This window comes from Urocitellus parryii, chromosome 12 (assembly GCF_045843805.1).
Source record: "Urocitellus parryii isolate mUroPar1 chromosome 12, mUroPar1.hap1, whole genome shotgun sequence".
NCBI lineage: Eukaryota > Metazoa > Chordata > Mammalia > Rodentia > Sciuridae > Urocitellus > Urocitellus parryii.
The window spans coordinates 64696736-64718620 of record NC_135542.1 but is presented as its reverse complement, the minus strand read 5'-3'; the positions used below and the strand labels follow the sequence as shown (position 1 = coordinate 64718620).

The following is a 21885-nucleotide window of genomic DNA, read 5'->3' as shown; positions in this document are numbered from 1 at the left end:
AAACAAAATAAAACCAGAACCATTCTAGCTCAGTCCACCCTTACCTAAACCTTTCTGAATCCCAAGCTTTATATAGCAACAATTATAAAATCATACTGCTTCTAAAGTATCTAATATAATTTATGAATCCCACAGTCTATATATCAAACCACTTTTCCTAATATTTCCTAAACACCAAAAATGTGGGAAATGGCAGAAAGAAAAAAGGGTGGAGCTGGGCCTGGTAGCACACACCTGTAATCTCAGTGACTCAGGAAGCTGAAGCAAGAGGACTGTAGGTTCAAGCCTGGGCATCTAAGCTAGATCCTGTCTCAAAATTAAAAGGACTGGGGATGTGGCCCAGTGGTACAGTGCTTGCCTAGCAGGCATTAGGTCCTGGATTTGATCTTAAGCACTGCAAAATAAATCAATAGAAAATAAAGGCTGAAGTTGAGTTCTCAATTAGATGACTGAACTGAGAAGCATGAAATGCTTCAGACCAGGTCAAGAAGGCCTGGCATGCATATTGGAGAGGACCTAGAGAGCATAAGGGCATCACAAAGAGAAATGCTACCAGGCAGACAGGCCCCAGAAGGGTAAATGAAAGGTGGGATGGCCATATATCAGCAGGGCAGATGACTCCTCCCTACCTCTCTTCCCCTCATCCCCTAATCCTCTCAGCTGACCTGGAGTGGTCTAGCTCAGAAGAGCCAGTTGTTTCCTGGGAGATCACTGGGGCCGAGATGGGCCAGGACCAGTGATTTGTAGTAAATTTGAGTTCTGAAGTGACATCTTTTGGTACCTAACAGCAAGTAGTAAAGAGCCTGAGGAAAAAAATATAGGCTCATTCACTCTTCATTTTTTGTTATTTTCTATTCTTAAAATTTCATTCACTTCTCAATACAGATGACTGAGGCTGGAGAACTAATACAAGAAGTAAATGTTGAGAGGTGCTCATCATCTTGCTTTACTGCTTTCATAACTAATGAGATTTACTCCTGTTTTATAAGCAATGCCTTAAGGCTGTGTTCTAGTGACACAGTGACTGGTTAGTCTGAACAATATAGGCCAACATACAAAGCTAGGTAATGTCTAGGACAGAGAAGTAAGTCCTCTGGTTGGTAGGCTGGGCAATTTAAATAAATAAAAGGCAAAAAAGCATCTTACCTTCCCTCTGTACTACTTCAAAGTTAAAAAATTCTTTTGAGAGTTAGCATATTGTTCTTTTGTATTATACCTATTTTTGCTTCATTTCTGAAATTATAAAGATTGTGCATCATTAAAACTAAATGGGGTTGGGGTTGTGGCTCAGCGGTAGCGCACTTGCCTGGCATGTGTAAGGCACTGGGTTCGATTCTCAGCACCACATATAAATAAATGAATAAAATAAAGCTCCATCAACAACTAGAGAATACATTAAAAACATAAAAAATAAAAAACTAAATACAGGGGCTAGAGATATGATAGAAAAGAGAAATGACAGGGTATGTGAAAAAAGATTAATAAAAGTTCTTGCCAGGTTCTTCTAGCATTTGCCAATGGTTTTCCAGGCTCCTGAGGCTTGATGAGAAACATCCAAAATTTTAACCCAGTCCTAATCCCTTTGTGAGACTAGTTTATTAATGTACTTAGACTGTGAGGACTGAGATTGGCTTGATCAGAAAAAAAAAGGATTGTGATATATGAACTTTTGGTTCAGTTGCCTCAGTTTTCTTATTCATCAAATGAGGAAGTTGACTAAATAATGCTCTCTGCACCTTATTTGATAAACTTTTGATTCTAAATGTACATATTATTGTCCTTCTGAGATCTGACTTAACATTTTATTTTAATTCTTTTGTGATGACAGAGATTGAACTCAGGAGTGCTCTACCACTGAGCTACACCTCTGACCCCTTTCAATTTTTGAGATAGAGTCTTGCCTAGGTAGGTCACAAACTTGCAATCCTCCTGCCTCAGCCTCCCGAATTGTTGCGATTTGTGTGCCATCATGAATTTATAGTTTATGCATTTTTTTAAACACTGCAATTTTAAGAAGATAAGGATGAACTTCAGAGAGATTATGAAAGATATTTGGGGTTAGTAAAATAATGGAAATCAGGGCTGGAGATATAGCTCAGAGGCAAAACAGTTGCCTAGCATGTGCAAGGCCCTGAATTCAATTCTCAATGCTAGAGGGGGAAAGGCAGAGGGAAGGAAATTGGTTTCAATGAACAGAAGAGCAATTTTTTTGTTTGTTTAATTTTATAGAAACTATAGTGGATGTTCCCCAAGAGCCTCGGAGAGTTAAACTTCAGAATTAAGACAAAGCAGAAAGGTAAAGAAGTATGGGTCATAATGTATCCAAGGTTGGCAAGCCTTGAATATAAGCTAACTATAGAATGACTCTATCCAAAGAAAGTGTGGCACTGGCAGGAGGGTGGTGAGCAAAGAAAGGGGTCACAGAAGCATATGCGGGTAGTGCCACCTATATCCAGGGTAGAGAGACACAAATCAAGACCAGCTCCAGTGGTAGCAATTACTCTACCATGGATGTACTGGATTTGCTCAGCCCATTATATTCCAGTTACACAGGTACATTCCCATAGAAGCAAAGTATTGGCTGGGGGATGCGTTGTTCTGTCCCCTTGGCATGTATATATCTTACTTTAAAATGAATAAATTAGCATTCTGATTATAATTTGGTTTCCCGAGGCTTACTTACAGAGAGAGAACTTAGTTGGCTAGAGGAAAACAAGAATTTGGTGATATTTTATCAATCAGCTTTGGAGAACATGATTGATCTAAGTCCATCTCTCTAAAATGAATCTTGTTTTTGAACTTGAGTTTGAGAGCAAGCCCCTGGCCTGTACTGATGTTGTCTTTCACCAGGGAATCATGCACCAGCCTCTGTTTTTTACCAAGAAGTGCTGCTTTGCATTCTTGTGTACCAGTCATCTCAACTGACAATTTTTACAAAAAATGATACCGTGAAGAAGTACAGATTCCAAATGCTTATAACTGGTAATAATTTATTACAGGTACATTTCCTAAAATTCTAAGTCCAGTATGTTTTTTCATTTACAACAGTCACTTAAACATTTTTGACTAGCAACAGGAAAATTATTGGAAATAAATAATAATAATAAACAACATTTGTATTTGGAATTCTGAGTGCAGTTCTCATTGTTGCAATTTAAGAAAGACCTAATCTTGGGGCTGGGGTTGTGGCTCAGTGGTAGAGCGCTCTTGCCTAGTGTGTGTGAGGCCCTAGGTTCGATCCTCAGGACCAAATAAAAATAAACAAATAAAGGTATTATGTCCAACACAACTAAAAAATAGATATTAAAAAAAAGACCTAATCTTCACAACAATGTTATAAAGTAGGAACTATGATAATCTCTAATTTTAAGATAATAAAATTAAGATGCAGAGAAGTTAATTAACTTGCTTAAAGATGCAAACCAGTAAGTGGCAGAGCCAGTGTTAATCCTGTTTTGTTTGTCCTATAAAACAGCGACAATAAAAGAGATGAAAGTAAAAGCAGTTAACAGAAGAAAAGACCAGTTGGTGGAAGGAGACAGCTGGAAGCAAAGCACAAAATAGAAAATAATTAGAGGGCTGGGGGTGGGGCTCAGTGGAAGAGCCCTAGCCTAGGATGCATAAGGCCCTGGATTTGATGCTTAGCTCTGCAAAAAAATAAAATGAGCTCATTACGTTATTAAAAAAAAAAAAAAAAAAGCTAGAAAAGCAGAAGAGTTGAGCCTTTCATTATAGCCTTAAACAGTACTATAAACTAAGTTCCTAAAGTTATCAACATACTTTCAATTACTCATTAAAGATAAAAGCTGCCTAATTAGAGTAGGAAAAATTGCATGCAATTGATCAACTTGCCATTTTTTAACATTTCCAAGGTCATTCTGATTATCCCATGTCACACAATGCTCCATTTCTTTTCTCGATCAGTTGTACTTTAACTCCATGTTCGCGCGCGCGTGTGTGTGTGTGTGTGTGTGTGTGTGTGTGTGTGTGTGTGTGAACCTGAGGACTATCATATACTGGAAATATAAATGGTTTATAAATTGGCTGGTTTTAGCACATGATACAACATATGCAAAACAAACAAGTCTTTCTTCCTCAAATAGTAAAGCCAGGTGGGACGACACAGCCTGTAATGACAGCTACTCAGGAGGCTGAGGTAGGTGAATCCCAAGTTCAAGGTCAACCTGGGCAAATTAGAGAGACTATCTCAAAAATCAATCAATCAATAAACAGGGGGTGAAGAGGGGCTGGGATTGTGGCTCAGCAGTAGAGCGCTCGTCTTGCACGGGTGGGACCCGGGTTCGACCCTCAGTACCACATAAAAATAAAGGCATTTTGTTGTGTCCATCTACACCTAAATATATATAAATTTAAAAAAAGGGGGGGGGGGACGAAGATGTAGCTCAGTACAGCAACACTGGGTTCAATCCACAGTAGCACCAGAAAGTGGGGTGGGGAGGGGTAAAGTAAATGGCCTGTTTTTTTGCTTATACAGGTTGAGTACCCTTAATATGAAATTCTACAAAATCTAAAACTTAAGTTCCAGAGGATACCAAAAGTATAAAATTCCACATCTGACCCAAGTGACAAGTGGTTCAAAATTTAAGCACACTAAAAACACTGTAGAAAATTTTGATCAGGCTGTGTATGTTATATATAAAACAGAAATGAATTTAGTGTTTTGACGTTAGTCCCATTTCCAAGATAATCTTCCTACAAATATGCAAATATTCCAAAATCTAGAAATCTGTGAAATCTGAAACACTCTGATCCCAAGTATTTTAGATAAGGAATACTCAATCTATAAATGATAAACTAAATTTCAGACCCATAATAAAATTTATTTTGCTTACTATAAAGTCTCTTCTTTCTGAGGGCCATAATTTTTATTTATTCCCCCAAGAGTAATTGTTTGTGATCAAGACTGTTTAAAGGATCTGTGCCAGTAATCCACACAGTGGTTTGCTAATCCTAAAATTAACATACATACCAAACTACTTTTTTCTACAAAAATATGGTTAATATTTATTGGGCACTTTTATGCCAAACATTGTCCTATGTACTTCATATGTATTAACTAGTCTTATCCTCACTTCATGGATGAGAAAACTAAAGTAGAAGGTTTAAGTAGCCTGCCCAAGGTCATAATAGCTTGTGATAAAGCAAGAATTCAAATCCAGGTAATCTGATCCAGTCTGTGTTCCTAACCACTCCACTATCCTGCCTACCTTTCTCAACTAGGGACTGAACCAGGGTCTTGCACAAGGTAGACAAGTGCTCTACTGCTCCACCCCTAGTCTCAGCCATACTTCTTTTTTTTTCCTTATATTTTTTTAGTTGTCAATCGACTTTATTTATATGTGGTGCTGAGAATCAAACCCAGTGCCTCACACATGCTAGGCAAGTGCTCTACCACTGAGCCACAACCCCAGCACTCAGCCATACTTCTTGATGACAAAAATCTTGCACATATTCCTAGCTTCTAGAGAATTTCTCTAGCAGAGCTCCAGCCACATAGTAAGTACTCAACCTGGTCTATAGAATTTGCTCTAAATTTTTTCTCCTGTAAAAATAACCTAATCAAATTAGAAATGGGCAACAAATCACAGGAAACCTGCTTTTGCTAACTTTTTTTTTTTTTTTTGCACTAGGGGTTGAATTCAGGGGAGCTTTATCACCAAGCAACATCCCAGTTTTTTTAAGTTTTTTTTTTTTTTTTTTTTGAGACAGGGTCTTGCTAAGACTGGCCTCAAACTTTCAATCCTCTTGCTCCAATCTCCCAAATCACTGGGATTACAGGAATGTGCCATTGCGCCTGGCTTATGTTAACTCTTAAATGCATACATTCCCATGTAAATTATTTTTAGTGGCAGAAATGTAATACAGGTCATTGCAGAGTGTCAGGTAGACAGGGACTTAGGACACTGAGATGGCCTATTATTTCTCACTAACTCTATTTTTAAAAGTTTTACTCTAAGAGCTTCTCGTAGAAACAGCTTTAAGAAACTGCCTTAAAACTAGTTGGAGAGAAGTCACCAAAAGAAGTCATCTTTCTAGAGTACATAGGGGAACTATAATGTTTTGTCAGATAATATCAAGTTTTCAAAAACAGAGATTAAAGTTTTAAAGCAGCTAACAACAGAAAAAGGTACCTCAATGAAAATATTCCATTCTCTTAACAGAATTAAAAATTTCCTAATAATTTTACAACTTATTTTAATTTACTACTTACAGTGCACTTTCCATATCTGCTATATTTTCTCCCATTTTCTGAGACTACATAGAGGTAAATAAAGTTGTCGTGAGATCCTACAGCCAGGAAGGTACCATCTAGAATGAAATAGAAAAAGTGTTGACTAGAGAAATAAGGTGATAAATTGATTATTACTTTATTGGACTATACTAACTGATGCTTTAAAAATGTTGTTAAATCTCATTAATTTAACTGTTATCTGGCATTTGATGGGCAAATCTTATCACTCAGCGTACTTGAAAAACAAATGGTAACCTAGTTCAACACAGAATCCCTCCTTAGAGATGCTCATAGGCCATGGACTGTATCTTCCCATCTCCTTTCACTTAGTTAAAAACTGGCCTCAGAGAGGTTACTCTGCCTTTACAGTAGAAGTACACAGTGATCATATGGCAAGCTGGGTGTATATTCTTAGTTTGGCAAGCACAAATGATCTAATTATAGGGTAGGATCTCTTGGGAAGGGACCATGTTCTTTTCTTTAATGGTCTCCCCTACTGTTAACTACCATAGTGCTAGTCACAGAACAACAAATGGTCAATAAAATCCACTGATCTTTGGTTATTTGTTATTACAGCATTAAAAACAAACTAATAAAAACAAGAAAAGCTTTGCTGCTTCAAGAGGACTCCAGGTTTATAGCTTGGAACACATACTTCTCTTTGTGTAATTGAGAGAACAGTATTCTGTGCTTTTTTACAAATAACTGAGAACCAAATAAAAATATCTTGAGGGCAGGTATTGTGGCTCAGTGGTAGAGCGCTTGCCTAGCATGTGTGAGGCACTGGGTTTGATTCTCAGCACAGCAGATAATAAATAAAAAATTAAAGATCCACTGACAACTAAAAATATATATATTAAAAAAATCTTGATCCAACAACTAATAGAATATATTTTCAAGTATAAGAACATGTGAGACTAACACTAGAAAAGAATGATGTGAATCAAAACCACATCAATAATGGGAAAAGGTAACTGGAATATTATTGTGGAAACTTATTTAATAAAGTATAAAAAATACTCAAAGCTAAATAAAGTTACCAAACAATTATAATGAATTGCTAAGTATTTTACTTAAACCTATCATGTCCATGCAGCCAATAATAATATAACTAGGTTCTAAAGATCTTTTATGCTTGTGTATTTTGAATATTACTATAATTTCTCTTATGCTGATTTGAAATAATAATTTAGCCTAATATTGCTTCAAATTCTGAGTAGTTACAAAAAAGGACCCAAAACAAAACAAAACAACAACAACAAAAAAAACCACAAGGAACTTGACTGCACTTCATTCTGTTTTCAATTGCAAATGCAGTTGTAACAGTTCATTCTAATTTGTGTTTGCTTGATCATTTAGAATGTTGTTTAACTTCAGCAGATCTTTTGCAGTTTCCAGAAGTGGAATTTAATCTGATGTTGGGGGAAACATATTCAATACTTAAAAACTCTAGAAAGTAGAAAAAAAGGAGTCAGCTTTATCAGAAGTAAAATTATGCAACTATAGTGAAATTCTATGAATGCCAGGATGGGGATGGAATACATTTACCTACCAACTGAATAGCGCATCACAGAGAGCTGTTCATTTCCATCAGTGTGGATAGAAACTAGATCTCTGGTTTCTGCATCCAGAACAAACCACCTGTTAAAAAATACACAAAAATTTCTTTAGATATTAGCATTTATAGAAAAAAAATGTTTTCTGGCCTTTTCTCTACTTTGAAGGAATTTCAATAAAAATCTTTTAAGTGTAACATGTTTCTTTTACTGAAGAATGAATTTACTTTGCAAAATGATGCTAGATACAGTATAAATAAACGTAAATGGATCTAGTTATATTCTCATTTTTGGTAGATAATTACTGAATGCCAACTGTTTTTGCTAGGCATTATTTAAACAGAAAATAAGAAAATAGGGTCAGTGTTCTCAAAGATTATACTAGAGTTGGGGAAAAGAAAATGAACCAATTGAAATAAAGAATGATTAAATGCTAATCTCAGTGATGGCCACTGAGGAACTCATAGAAGGAAAATGAACTGACAGCAGACACAAAAAAAATCTTTATAGAGAACATGTAGGATATTAGCTGAGTTTAACAGGAAATACAAGCAATTTAGGTAGAAGGGAGGGACCAGGGACACCATGAAGGAAGGAAGAAACAACAGCCAGTACTCTCCACCTCTGAATACCTCCAACATCTGCACACAGAAGCACTGAATTCTTTGATAGCTTTTCATTAACATTTATAAGAAAAGTCAAAATGTAAATACCTGAGAGGCAACAATGACTTAAATGCAACCACATTATAAATGACTACTGTCAAACCTTTTTCTAAGAGCTTATCAAAACATAGGTATAAAGAACAAAAGACAACTAAGGTCAGATAGGTTACAGACAGCAGTCCTAGCTGGTTGGAATTTAAAATCATAGTAGGCATTAAATACCTGTAGAATGAATAAATGAACAAGTAAATTTAAAATAAGTCTTGAATATGACAAAAGCCAAGTTTTGGCAAGAGGTATTTAACAGTAATGCAGTGTGGGGGGAGAAATGACTGGGGAAGAGAGAATGAGACAAGACTAGAAAAATAACTGAGAACAAGAGTATCAAGTTCTATTTTTAATTATTCAGAAGGAAAAAATTTCACCACTAAAATCAATAAAAGGAATCACAATGACAGATTCTGAAACATTATAACATCCGAAAAAAAATTTTTTTTCTTTTTTTTGCAGTTCTAGAGAGAGAACCTAGGATCTTGCAAATACTAGGCAAATGTTCTACCACTGAACCTCATCCCCTTAAAGGAATTATTTAGAAGAGATGAAAGGGCTTGAAATAATTAAAAATGAGCAGTGGGCATGGTGCCTGTAATAGTAATGACTTGGGAAGTTGAGGCAGGAGGATCACAAGTTCGAGGTTAGCCTTGGCAACTTAGTGAGACCCTATCTCAAAGTAAAGGGGTGGGGATATAGCTCAGTGGTAAAATGCCTCTGGATTCAAAGATCAGTGCCAAAAAATTTCTTAAAAATACAAATAAAAATTCAGAATACAAAAAAAAAAAACCCATGATTTGGTGTATTCTAGGAAGAAGATGAAAAACTACATGATCTCAATCTTTATTTTTTGGTAATGAGCACTGAACTCAGGAGCACTTTACCAATGGGCAACATCCCTAGTTCTTTGTTTTAAATTTTTTTGAGACAAGGTCTAGCTAAGTTGCTTAGGGTCATGCTAAATTCCTGACTTCAGAATTGTGATCCTGCTGCCTCAGCCTTCTGAGACACTGGGATTACAGGTGTTGTGTGCCACTGTGCCTAGAATGACCCCAACTCTTCCCATATCAATAAAATCCTCTTCAATTAAACACATTCATGAATGAACTTTATTTTGTGATCTAAGGCTGGGTGTGGTGGCATCCAACCTGTAACCTCAACAACTCAGAAGGGTAAGAAAGGAGGATTCCAAGTTCCACACCTGCCTCAGCAATTCGGCAGGGCCCTGTCTCAAAATAAAAAAGGCTGGGAATGTAACTCAGTGGTAAAATGTCACTGGATTCAATCCCCAATACCTCTGCCCCCACCGAAAATTGTGGGCTGGGGATGTGGCTCAGTGGTAGAGCACTTGCCTAGCATGCCCCAGACCCGGGCTCAATCCTATGGATAATCATGATCTATAGACCAAAATGACTAAGTAGTTAACAATTCATAAATTCTGTATTCTATTCAGATAATAGAAATAGCTTCTATATGTGAATAGTTTAGGCCAATCAGCTGGAAACTGGGACTTTTAATAGATTTTTATGTCTACCACTAAGAGATTCTCTGGGCCAAGCAATGCAAAAGCTGATGCCAAGTGAAGTGCCTTTTCTAAAAGGGAACAAAGACTCAAAACATACTTAAAGAACCATGAGATATACGTCCACTCTATAAGTATCAGGCTTTAAAGTTTTGCTTGATAGAGCCCTGACTAATACTTTTAAGACTGTTTCAAGTCAGTTAAATCTTCCTATGGAAACTGCATATAATTTTCTTTTTGGAAACTCCCTAAGGGAGTAATAAAACCCCACAATATCCATTGGTATAATGTGTAGAAACCTAAAACTTAGTTACCATGCTTACTTTTCTATTTCTTAGTTACGTGATAAATTAGTTCTACTTCTGGCAAATAATTTTTGATATCAATTCAACAAATATTGTTTAAAGTCTACAAGTTCCATATGGAGCTCCAGCAATAGTTTTAGGAGTTCTGACCCTTTTCATTGCATGGACTCTGTTCTGCCTTCAGAAAAGACTTCTGGGCTTGAGACCACTGTCCCTAATTTAAAAATAAATAAATAAATAAAAATTGTAGAAAGGGGACTTTCCTTTTGTACTAGGAATGGAACCCAGGGGTACTTTACCACTGAGCTATATTTCCAGCACTTTTTATTTTTAAAGATAGGGTCTTGTGAAGTTGCTGAGGCTAGCTTTGAACTTGTAGTCCTCCTGCCTCAGATTCGAGTTGCTGGTATTAAGATGATTTTCTACAAATAAATAAATGAGTTTTTACTATGTTTAACTGTATACTTATTCTATAGTATATAAACTACAATGAAGCTTTTGTTTTGGGATAATTTGCAATCACCTGAGGCTTTCTATGGCCTAAAGAACTAATATGTTTACCTTTCTAAATATAACTGCTTGAATATCAGAGGTGCGAAGTCTTTGACCATATATTTATATTAATTTGATTTGTAAGCCAAAAGGTAGTACCATCATTTATCCTTTTTAAAATACATACTGGGGGGCTGGGGATGTGGCTCAAGCGGTAGCGCGCTCGCCTGGCATGCGTGCGGCCCGGGTTCGATCCTCAGCACCACATACCAACAAAGATGTTGTGTCCGCCGAGAACTAAAAAATAAATAATAAAAATTCTCTCTCTCTCTCTCTCTCTCCCTCTCTCACTCTCTCTTTAAAAAAAAATAAAATAAAATAAAATACATACTGGGGACTGAACCCAGGGCATCACACAAGGTAGACAAATGCTCTACCACTGGGGACTTTTAACCCCAGCCCCTCTTGGTGACTTTTCTTTTCTTTTTTTTTTTAATATTTATTTTTTAGTTGTAGTTGGACATAATACCTTTATTTTATTTATTTATTTTTATGTGGTGCTGAGGACAGAACCTAGTGCCTCATATGTGCTTGGTGAGTGCTTTACCACTGAGCCACAAACCCAGCCCCATCTTGGTGATTTTTAAAAAATACTATATTGATTTATTCAGTGGTAAAAGTTGGAAAGTACCTTAAAGTCCCTAAGTGAATATATCTTTTCATAATGTTAAATTATAAAACTATATATCCATCATAATACATTAAGTGTGTCTTCTGGGTGTAGGTTTGGAACTTTCCCCTTCCTACTTAATGATCTTCCATCTTTTTTAAAAATATATTTTTTTAGTTGTAGATGAACACAACATCTTTATTTTCTTTCTTTACTTATTTAGTATTTATTTTTTCGTTTGTAGTTGGACACAATACCTTTATTTTATTTATTTTTTTTATGTGGTGCTGAAGCTTGAACCCAGTGCCTCACACGTCCAAGGCAAGCACTCTACCACTGAGCTACAACCGCAGCCCTGATATTCTACTTTTAAAAGTAGAAATGGGGCTTTTATAATTGGAAAAATATATAGTCAAAACCATGAAAAAAAGGCCTAACTCAAACCTTTTAATTTGTAATAACAATACTGAGCCGGACACAATGGCACATGCCTGTAATCCCAATGACTTGGGAGGTAAGAGGATTGCAAGCTTGAGCCCAGCCTCAGCAACTCAGTGAGACCCTGTCTTTAAAAAACAAAACAAAACAAAACAACAATAACAACAACAAAAAAACTGGGGTTATAGCTCAGTGGAAAAGCATCCCTGGATTTAATCCCCAGTACTCAAAATAAAAAAAAACAATAACAAAACAAAACCCACCAAAAAACTGAAATCCTGTGATATCAAAACACTTGACCTGGGGCTGGGGACGTGGCTCAAGTAGTAGCACGCTCGCCTAGCATTTTTGAGTCATGGGTTCGATTCTCAGCCATCACATAAAAAATATTTAAAAAATAAAGATGGGCTGGGGATGTGGCTCAAGCGGTAGCGCGCTCGCCTGGCATGCGTGCGGCCCGGGTTCGATCCCCAGCACCACATACCAACAAAGATGTTGTGTCCGCCAAGAACTAAAAAATAAATATTTAAAAAAAAAAAATAAAAAAAAAATAAAGATATTGTGTCCACCTAAAAAATAAATATTTTTTATTGGTTGTTCAAAACATTACAAAGCTCTTGACATATCTTATTTCATACGTTAGATTCAAGTGGGTTATGAACTCCCATTTTTACCCCAAATACAGATTGCAGAATCACATCGGTTACACATCCACATTTTTACATAATGCCATATTAGTAACTGTTGTATTCTGCTACCTTTCCTATCCTCTACTATCCCCCCTCCCCTCCCCTCCCATCTTCTCTCTCTACCCCATCTACTGTAATTCATTTCTCTCCTTGTTTATTATCCCATTCCCCTCACAACCTCTTACATGTAATTTTGTATAACAATGAGGGTCTCCCTCCATTTGCATGCAATTTCCCTTTTCTCTCCTTTTCCCTCCCACCTCATGTCTCTGTTTAATGTTAATCTTTTCTTCCTGTTCTTCCTCCCTGCTCTGTTCTTAGTTGCTCTCATTATATCAAAGAAGACATTTGGTATTTGTTTTTTAGGGATTGGCTAGCTTCACTAAGCATAATCTGCTCTAGTGCCATCCATTTCCCTGCAAACTCCATGGTTTTGTCATTTTTTAGTGCTGCGTAATACTCCATGGTGTATAAATGATGAGGAAAAGATCTTTAATGAGCTTTAAAGGTCAGGCTATGCACTATTTCAGCTTGAAGATGCCTGTAAGGATGTTCTAGTCCCAGCAGTCTGTTTTGTTTAGAGTTTCCTACATTTTTTTCAATGCATTCCTCCTATTTCTTCTATGAAGCTTTTCTCTGTCCACCGAGGCTCACAGTGATTTCTGTTGCTCTCAGAGTTAGAAACTACTAATATGAAATGTGTCTTGTCTTTTAATGTGGTATTTAATTAGGTTATAATCTACTTTGGTTATGATCTACTTTGAATAAGGATCATATCTCATATTTCTTTGTGACACTGAATCATCTACAGTGCTTTGCAAGTGCAGGCACCCCATAAACATTTGAAAAGTGATTCAGATTTGTAGTTTAAACAAGGCAGAACCCAGAGAGATTAATACTAATGGAGTTCAAAGATAATGTGCACTCTAAGAAATGAACTCTGGAGTACACAGAAAAGGTTAAAGTATGTCAAATTATATAGGGGGAACTCTATTTTCTTCTAATTAGTTATCTCTTTTAATTTTGTAAAAAAAAAAAAAGTCTTAGCTATTGCTAACATATCTGACACCTCAATTTTGAAGAAGGGACATTTCTTAGGCTCAGAACTTTCATAGCTGGAACGTGGTAACAGTTACTGGTTTGGCAAGGTTGAAGCTGCCACCAGCTGAACAGGGTCACTGAATTATCTCCACATGTAGGATTCTATGATTCCATGTTAAAGATTAATTTCACTTCTTTATCTACCTACTCACCAGGCTCATTTTCTAGCTTGCCCTCTTGTCAAAGCTATCACTGCAGATCAGAAACTTTAGGGTCTTTGAAGTTACCTGTTTCTCTCAGTATGTCCACTCTTCTTTCCATCCTGGTGTTTCCATTCCTATATGTTTATATATATTATGTTCAACTAATTTTCAACTGGGTGCCAATATCAGAGTGCTATAACAACTGGATATCCACATACAAAAGTATGAAGTTGGACACTACCTCATCCTATATACAAAGATTAACTCAAGCTGCAATCAGAGGCCTAAAGTAAGAGCTGAAATTATAAAATCTGTTAGAAGAATATATAGGAATAAACCTCTATAACCAAGAGAGAAGAGGAAAGAACAGAACGACTGGAGTACATCAAAATTAAAGTTTTTAGGCTGCTAAGAACATTTAGAAAGCGAAAAGACAATCCTAAGAATGAAAAATAAATATCTGCAACTCATACTTCTGATAAAGGGCTGTATTAGAACACATATATAGCTCTTACAACTCAACAATTCTAGAACATACATTTCTCTAAAAAATGATACATGAGTGGCCAATAAGCACATGAAAAGAGGCTGATGCACAACATCTTTAGCCATCAGAAAAATGTAAATGAAAACCATAATGAAAAACTACTTAACACTCAGTTGAATGGCTATAATCAAAATACAGATAATAAGACACTGGTGTAGATGTAGAGAAATTAGAATGCTCATACATTCCTGGTAGGACTACAAATTAAGATAGCTGTTGTGAAAACGTTTGGTAGTTCTTTAAAATGTTAAATATTAAGAGTTACCGCATGAATCATTTACACAAAAATTATGTATTAATGTTTATAGCAGCATTATTCATAGTAGCCACAAAGTGGAAACCCAAATGTTCATCAATTGATGAAGGTGGTGTATCCATACAATGAATTATTTGGTCTTAAGAAGGAATGAAATACGTGCTGTACATGAAAGAATCAACATAGATGAACCTTGAAAACACTATGCTGATTTCAAAAAGTTAGTCACATTAGTCCACATGTTGTACTATACCATTAATATGAAATATGCAGAATAATCAAACTTATAGAAACAATGTAGATCAGTCGCCTAGAGTAGGGGTAGGTGGGGTCAAGATGAATGACTGATAAAGGGTACAAGATTTCTTAATGAAAATATTCTGAAATTAGACTACACAACCCTATGAGCTTAATTAAAAATTACTTAATTATATTCTGATAAGTTGGTAAATTTTATGGTATGGGAATTATATTTCTATAAAGCTGTTAAAAAGAATCCTTCCTGTGTGAGCATTATCATGTTAAGAAAGTATTATGGCCACCTAGGGAGGGCCATGTATTTAATTTTTTCCCTTAAAAATGACATAATATTTTCTCTTAGAAATGATATTATATTTATAGCTGTGGCAATTTATCCACACTGTGCCTACTCTTAAGTTACATGAATTAGAAAATATCTAGACATGAACATTTAAGACATTTTTAAACATTTTACTAGTTACTTTTTCTGTATTATGCGCAATTTGGACACATACTATACTCTATTTTTAAAAGTCTCACTTTTTTCAGGTTTAAAAGTTAGTAATAGGGGATATAGTTCAGTTGGCGGAGTGCTTGCCTTGCATGCATAAGGCCCTGGGTTCAGTCCCCACCACAGCCACAAAACAAAACAAGGTGATAGTGCTGGGCACGGTGGTGCATGCCTATAATCCCGATAGCTTGGAGGCTGAGGCAGGAGGATCAAGAGTTGAAAGCTGGCCTCAGCAACCACGAGGGACTAAGCAACTCAGTGAGACCCTGTCTCTAAATAAAATACAAAATAGGGCTGGGGATGTGGCTCAGTGGCCAAGTACCCCCGAGTTCAATCCCTGGTACCCCCCCCCCAAAAAAAGTTAGTGATAGTAATCTACATTAATGTATTTTCAGTTTTAGACAGGATAGATATTCACATACAAAGTCAAAAATAAAAACAAATGAGAAAGCTCCCTCAAAATCAAAAGAACTTAACCAGATGTGAAACCAAAGATAAGGTACAGAATGAACACTGGTAACTACAACTCGGATTCAAAACAGTCCCCAACTCCACATGAGACAGAATAGACTGCCAGCATTACTCATTCAGTTATTACATCTCTCTCACTTATAAAGTGTTTTCTACTTATAACTCCAAGAGGAAACAACTAGCTTAACTTTAGCATAAGTCACTTAAATTGAGTGACTTCATTTAAAGATTTTCAATGATGATTTCACAGCTACATAAATATTAGAAAGTAATTTCTTTCTTTCTTTTCTTTTCTTCTTCTTTTTTTTTTTTTTTTTTTTTTTTTTTTTTTTTTTGGTGGTGCTAGAGATTGAACCCAGGGCCCTGTGCATATGAGGCAAGCACTCTTAACAACTGAGCTATAACTCAGCCCTGTCACTGGGTTTTAATCAGAGCAAATTTTGAGAGCAAAATTGAGACTTTGTATGTATGCATACTTGAACACACATATATCTCTTCATCCAATCAAGCAATGGCTTCATGAATTAATGCTCTAGTATTATACTGTTTATTATTTAACTCTCTTATATATACAATAAATACTTTCAAAATATGTTAATAATTTAACCATCAAATATAAACTTTCCTTATGTTATTGCTGAATAGTGCTATAAACATGAATAAGAACATCTCAAAGAGCACTGATTGAGCAGAGATAAGCTCTGGAACCATGAAATGCCTGAGTGCTGACCCCAGCTCAGCTGCAAATGACTGAAACTCTGAGTTTTGGTTTCCTGTTTATCCTAAATGGTAATGTTAATAAACACTCTGTCACACTTTGATAATGATTAAAAGTAATATATAAAAAAAAATTCAGCACATGACCTGATGCTGAGCAAATGACTTTTTTACTCTAATTTTGGTGACTTTTGCATTTGCGGTATTTGTTCAGCCACTAAAAATACAGATCTGAAGTGAATCCTTTGTTGTTTTCCTAAAACCAGATAACTGCTATAGTTTAGGTGGTTTCTAATGTACTTAAGACCAAATTTTTGGTCAAAATAATTTTTTAAAATTAAATTCTGCAAAATAACCTATCATACATCTATTTGGTCCAAGTCTAAATGTTTTAAAACTTGATAAAAGTCTATTACTGGCATGAGTTTGGGGGAAATTTGAGTCAGGAGAGCCTTAAATATTTGCAAGTTATCACCAATTAGCATACCAAACAGCTTAATTCTAAAACTTAGATTTCAGAAACACTCAAATAATATTTCAAAAACATCCCAAATTACTTATTTTTGCTTTAAAGACTTGTTTTTCCATAATTCTAATAGAATCTGCAGCATTATATTTGAGAAGAAATTTGACTGTTTCTACTTTCCAGGTATTAATTTGTATTCCAAAGTCAAAGGGGAAAAGTTGTTATTAAAAAGCTTTTAAATGACTAAATTTATTTAGAAGTAAATGAGCTAGTGGATTTCAAATGTTTAAGTCAGATAAAAAAAATACTTATCAGAATGTTTACAATTCCATTAGAAATGAGCATTTTACATTTTTAATGGGTTTTAACTTTTGTGAAAATGACATTTATTTTTTCCTCTGCTCCCTTAAGAAAGAAATTAAGGGCTGGGGATGTGGCTCAAGCGGTAGCGCGCTCGCCTGGCATGCGTGCGGCCCGTGTTCGATCCTCAGCACCACATACCAACAAAGATGTTGTGTCCGCCGAGAACTAAGAAATAAAAATATTAAAAATTCTCTGTCTCTCTCTCTCTCTCTCTCTCTCTCTCTCTCTCTCTCTCTCTTCCTCTCTCCTCTCTCACTCTCTCTTTAAAAAAAAAAAAAAAAGAAAGAAAGAAATTAAGTTATTTGTAATTCCTAACTATAGGATTATCTGCAAACAGCAACAGTTAAGTAGGAGTTAGTTAAAAATATACAGTAATAAATATGTATTACTAAATAATCCTAGAGGGTATATCCAAGGTCTGCAAGACCAGGCCATTAATGATTTCAGAAAATACACCTTCAATATGTATCTGTGTATCATTAAAAAAAGGCAGGATGGCAAACACTATAGCATAAACAATATATAAAAACTCAACTAGGTTATATTAGCTTCAAATCCCTTCCTTGCACAAAAGGTAATGAGAAATTTTTTCTAGTATTTCTAATTTTACAAAGGAGAATGGAGTCTGCTATCATCTTCTCAATGTAGCCTATCCCTGACCACCTGTTCATCATTTTGCAACCCCACTTCCCACTATTATTTTCCCTCCCCTCTAAAATAATTAATTATAATTTTTATTTTGCTTCCACTCCTGACAAACATTAAAATGTGGGCTCCACAAAGGTTTTTGTTTTGCTCTTATCCTGAATGCCCACAATAGCATATAGCAAATGGTAGGTAGGTGCTTAATAAGATTGGTTGAACAATCATCCATATCAGATAAGATCAATGAGCATATTAGTGTGCCACTTAGAAGATCAATCTTCCAGATCAGATCAAGAACATTCCTGAATAACCGTTTAAACATCCCACCATTTCCGATTACTCAGCTCACTCAAAGACCCTACCTGCCTGAGTGCGTTCCTATGGCCACCACTGTGCCACTTGGATGAAAATCTGCACAGTGTCCTGGTTCCTAGAAGAGAGACAGACAGCTGTTGGGGAGTACATAAGAAGGTCTCCCTAGATCTATGACAGTGAAAAAAAATCTTTGAAAATAACTCATTTCATATAAACATGAAATTTTGATCAACTTTACTATAATCAATGTGAAACACTACATGGATATGAGAAGAAAAAAGAATTTCAAAGCATGAAGGGTAAGATATGCTGGTAGAATGGTAAGGGAAAAGGGCAACCAGCTTGTGACTAGGCAGTGAAACAACATAAGGAATAATAACAACATCTAGATAGTACTTTAGTGGATATCTGGGTGGAATAGGGAGAAAATACAGCAAGAGACTACTCAAAAAGAAGATAGTAGAGTCTGTTAGTGAGCAGCACTTACTGAATTCAACTGTAACACCACCAGAATATTCCATAATAATTTATGCTATAAATATGTGAAATCTTTGATATTTACTACTGAAATTGACAGAAAAAAATGAGCTTCACTCTGCTAACTTGCTTCTTTTAAAGGATTCACATATTTTACCTTGACACTAAACAATTCCCTCTTACCCCTGGCCCTTTACTAAACCATAATGCTCAGTCCTTTTTCAAAGCCCTTTGCTGCTTCCAAATGCCAGTGTGAGGAGTTTCTGTGGGGAAACTATTAATTCCATGTTGCTCCACTCACATCTACAAGTCTGGTCCATTCCAGCTTGTGTTCCACTGAGTTCCACATGCACACCTGCCTGTCTTGAGCACAGGTCAAGAGCAAATCTTTGAAGGGATGTGTGGCAAGACCCCAGAGTTCATCTGTATGACCCTGAAAATGAAAAAGACATTCACCATTATAAACATCAAAGGGTACCATCAAAAATATTCAGTTAATCATTGACATCATAAACTTACCTGTACTTCTATTTGGAAGCCATCATTAAATGTTCCCCGTAAAATAAAGTTTCGTGATGTGCCTACTAAAAATTGATCTGCCTTTCCTTCTGCTACAGCTCTGATTGTGCCATACTGATCAGGAACCTAGAAAAAACAGATTTCCAAGTTTACCTTATACATACTAATAAGCATTAGTTATTACCTGAACAATGGCTGAAGTTACAGCTGTAAGCAATTATGGGATAATAAATGACAGAATTCTAAGTTTGAATATGGTAATCTTATACTATTAGTAATTTATTTGTTTAAATAAATGCATTTTATCTTACACAGAAGTTATGATGCATTACTATCAATATTATTATCAATATTCTTTGCTTCAGTTATTTTTAAATCCATTTTATTTTTTTGTAGTGTTGGGGATTGAACTCAGGCCTGGGGAAAAAACAATCCTTTTGTAAAGGAAGTGGCATTTCCACTATGAATTTATAAGGTTTTGATAAAGCAGCTGTATTATCTTCTTGTAAATGAAACCCAAGGAGTACTATCAGGATCCTCTTCTTCTGCTTTTTTTTTTTTTTTTTGGTGCTGGAACTGAGCCACATCCCCAGCTTTTTTTATTTTGAGACATAGCCTCACTAAAGTGCTGAGGCTAACCTCAAACTTGTGGTTCTCTTGAGCCTCTTGAGTCACTGGGATTACAAAAGTGTGCCACCATGCCCAGTTCAGAATCCTCTTCTTCAGAGAATACTTGAAAGCCAGTTATGTTTAGAAAAAACACTGAGCTTAGACTCAAATTTTAAATGAACAACAACAACAACAAAATAGGAGCAATATTAATCTCTATGAAATTTGCTCTGCTTTAAGAATCATTGGTCCTACACCTTCACTTCCTGGGATACCAGGATACTAGCTATGGCCCCCTTCTCCCTCTGGGGAGGAGTCTATGTTACCCACTTTTAAATAAATCCTGCTTTATATGCTTTTAAAAAAGAAAAAAGAATCCTTGATCTCCATAATACTAGTCTTAACCATTTTACTTTCCAAGATCACAATTCAATTAGCAAACTTTCAATGAGCACATGGTAACTGTCAGGTTTTTTGGCTATACCTGTTCCGTGGCTTGAAGCAGACACATCCACATATAATTAGCAATTCTTATTAAGCCCACTGTTTGCCTGATCATTTAAAAAATTCTTTTGAATTATTTTTAATATTCTTTTGAATTAATTTTTAATAACTATTTTGTACAATAACAAACTTTTCTACAGGGAGGGAATAAAATGATAAGAAAGTTTAAGTTATCTTAACATGTACAAAATACATGAGTGTAAAAGCTTAAATATTTCTATATGTTTATGTTCCATTTCCATCCTTACCTCTATTTCTCTTTCAGCATTCAGATCATGATCCCACAGAATTATTTTTCTGTCTTTCCCTCCTCCAGTTAATAACATCCCATTTCTCATCTGACAAAGTGTGAACACACTGCCATCATGAGCTTTGATTTGTTTGCTGATTTGATATACACCTAATATAGTGGGGGGGAAATAAAAACACTAGTGATAACACTTCTCATCAGACTTTGTGTCTTTCTAGAAAAAGCTTTAGCAGAAGTTCATGATTCAACTTAAAACCTAGTTTCAGGAAATCTGCAAAGCAAGTAGTAAAACATAAGCAAGTAGTAAAACAAGACTTAACACTATCTTCTGCATTTATGTCATTATTTACTCTAAAATTATTTTAAAATAATGTATCAAAACTGTAAGCTAAAGTAGTAATAACAATTCCACAAAGAGGTTATAAAATGTATCTTAACCTCAAACTTGGACTGTAATCTCTTATAATTGTTTTGTATAGTAGTTAGGATGGAAATACTCTTTTTGATTACTCCCTTTATCTGTTGAGATGGGCACGAAGGAAGTTCCTGGGGCAAAGGTGGATAATGGATGCTCCTAGCAGTAGCTGTTGATCAACTAACAGAAAAGAATTTCAGTATTTAAGAAATTGATCAGGCTAAATGTGATGGCTAAATGACAGCTGGACTTTCTTGTATGCCCACAATACTAAGTACTCAGAGAGGGACAACATAAGTACATAAACAATATTTTAAGTAAAATCATGTGTGATAACTGATTATATTTTGCCCTTCATTTTTTATTTTCTAATCAGACTGCCTTTATTAAGGGTCAAGATAAGCTTACAAAACCCAAGCCGTTCTCTTTGGTATTCATGATGCTTACTCAGTTCGTAGACCGAAACTGCTAGTAGTGCAAGAGGAAAGTGTTTTGGAAGATGATGACTTGAAGAATTAATTACCAGGTTCAAAATGGGAAGGTAAATACTTGCTTACACATGACCAAAAGGAAAAGTGGGAAAAAAATTAAAAGTCTAAAAACTGTTCATTTTCTAAAATTGTTCATCAGCTGATGAATGGATAAACAAAATGTGGTATGTACACACAATATTAAGAAAGAAAAAAGAGAGGTAC

The 21885-nt window shown here is 35.6% G+C and overlaps 1 protein-coding gene across 1 annotated transcript in view; it reads right to left on the bottom strand.

Annotated features, from left to right (window-relative positions):
• Positions 1 to 21885, bottom strand: part of Eml4 (EMAP like 4) — a 137616-nt gene that overhangs the window by 12345 nt on the left and 103386 nt on the right. Inside the window, exons 15-20 of the mRNA XM_026411004.2 lie at positions 20774 to 20925; positions 19413 to 19538; positions 19195 to 19326; positions 18464 to 18531; positions 7806 to 7894; positions 6233 to 6330 (exon numbers count right to left, since the gene is read on the bottom strand). Of these exons, the coding sequence (XP_026266789.1) occupies positions 6233 to 6330; positions 7806 to 7894; positions 18464 to 18531; positions 19195 to 19326; positions 19413 to 19538; positions 20774 to 20925 (665 nt within the window). The remainder of the gene's footprint in view (positions 1 to 6232; positions 6331 to 7805; positions 7895 to 18463; positions 18532 to 19194; positions 19327 to 19412; positions 19539 to 20773; positions 20926 to 21885) is intronic.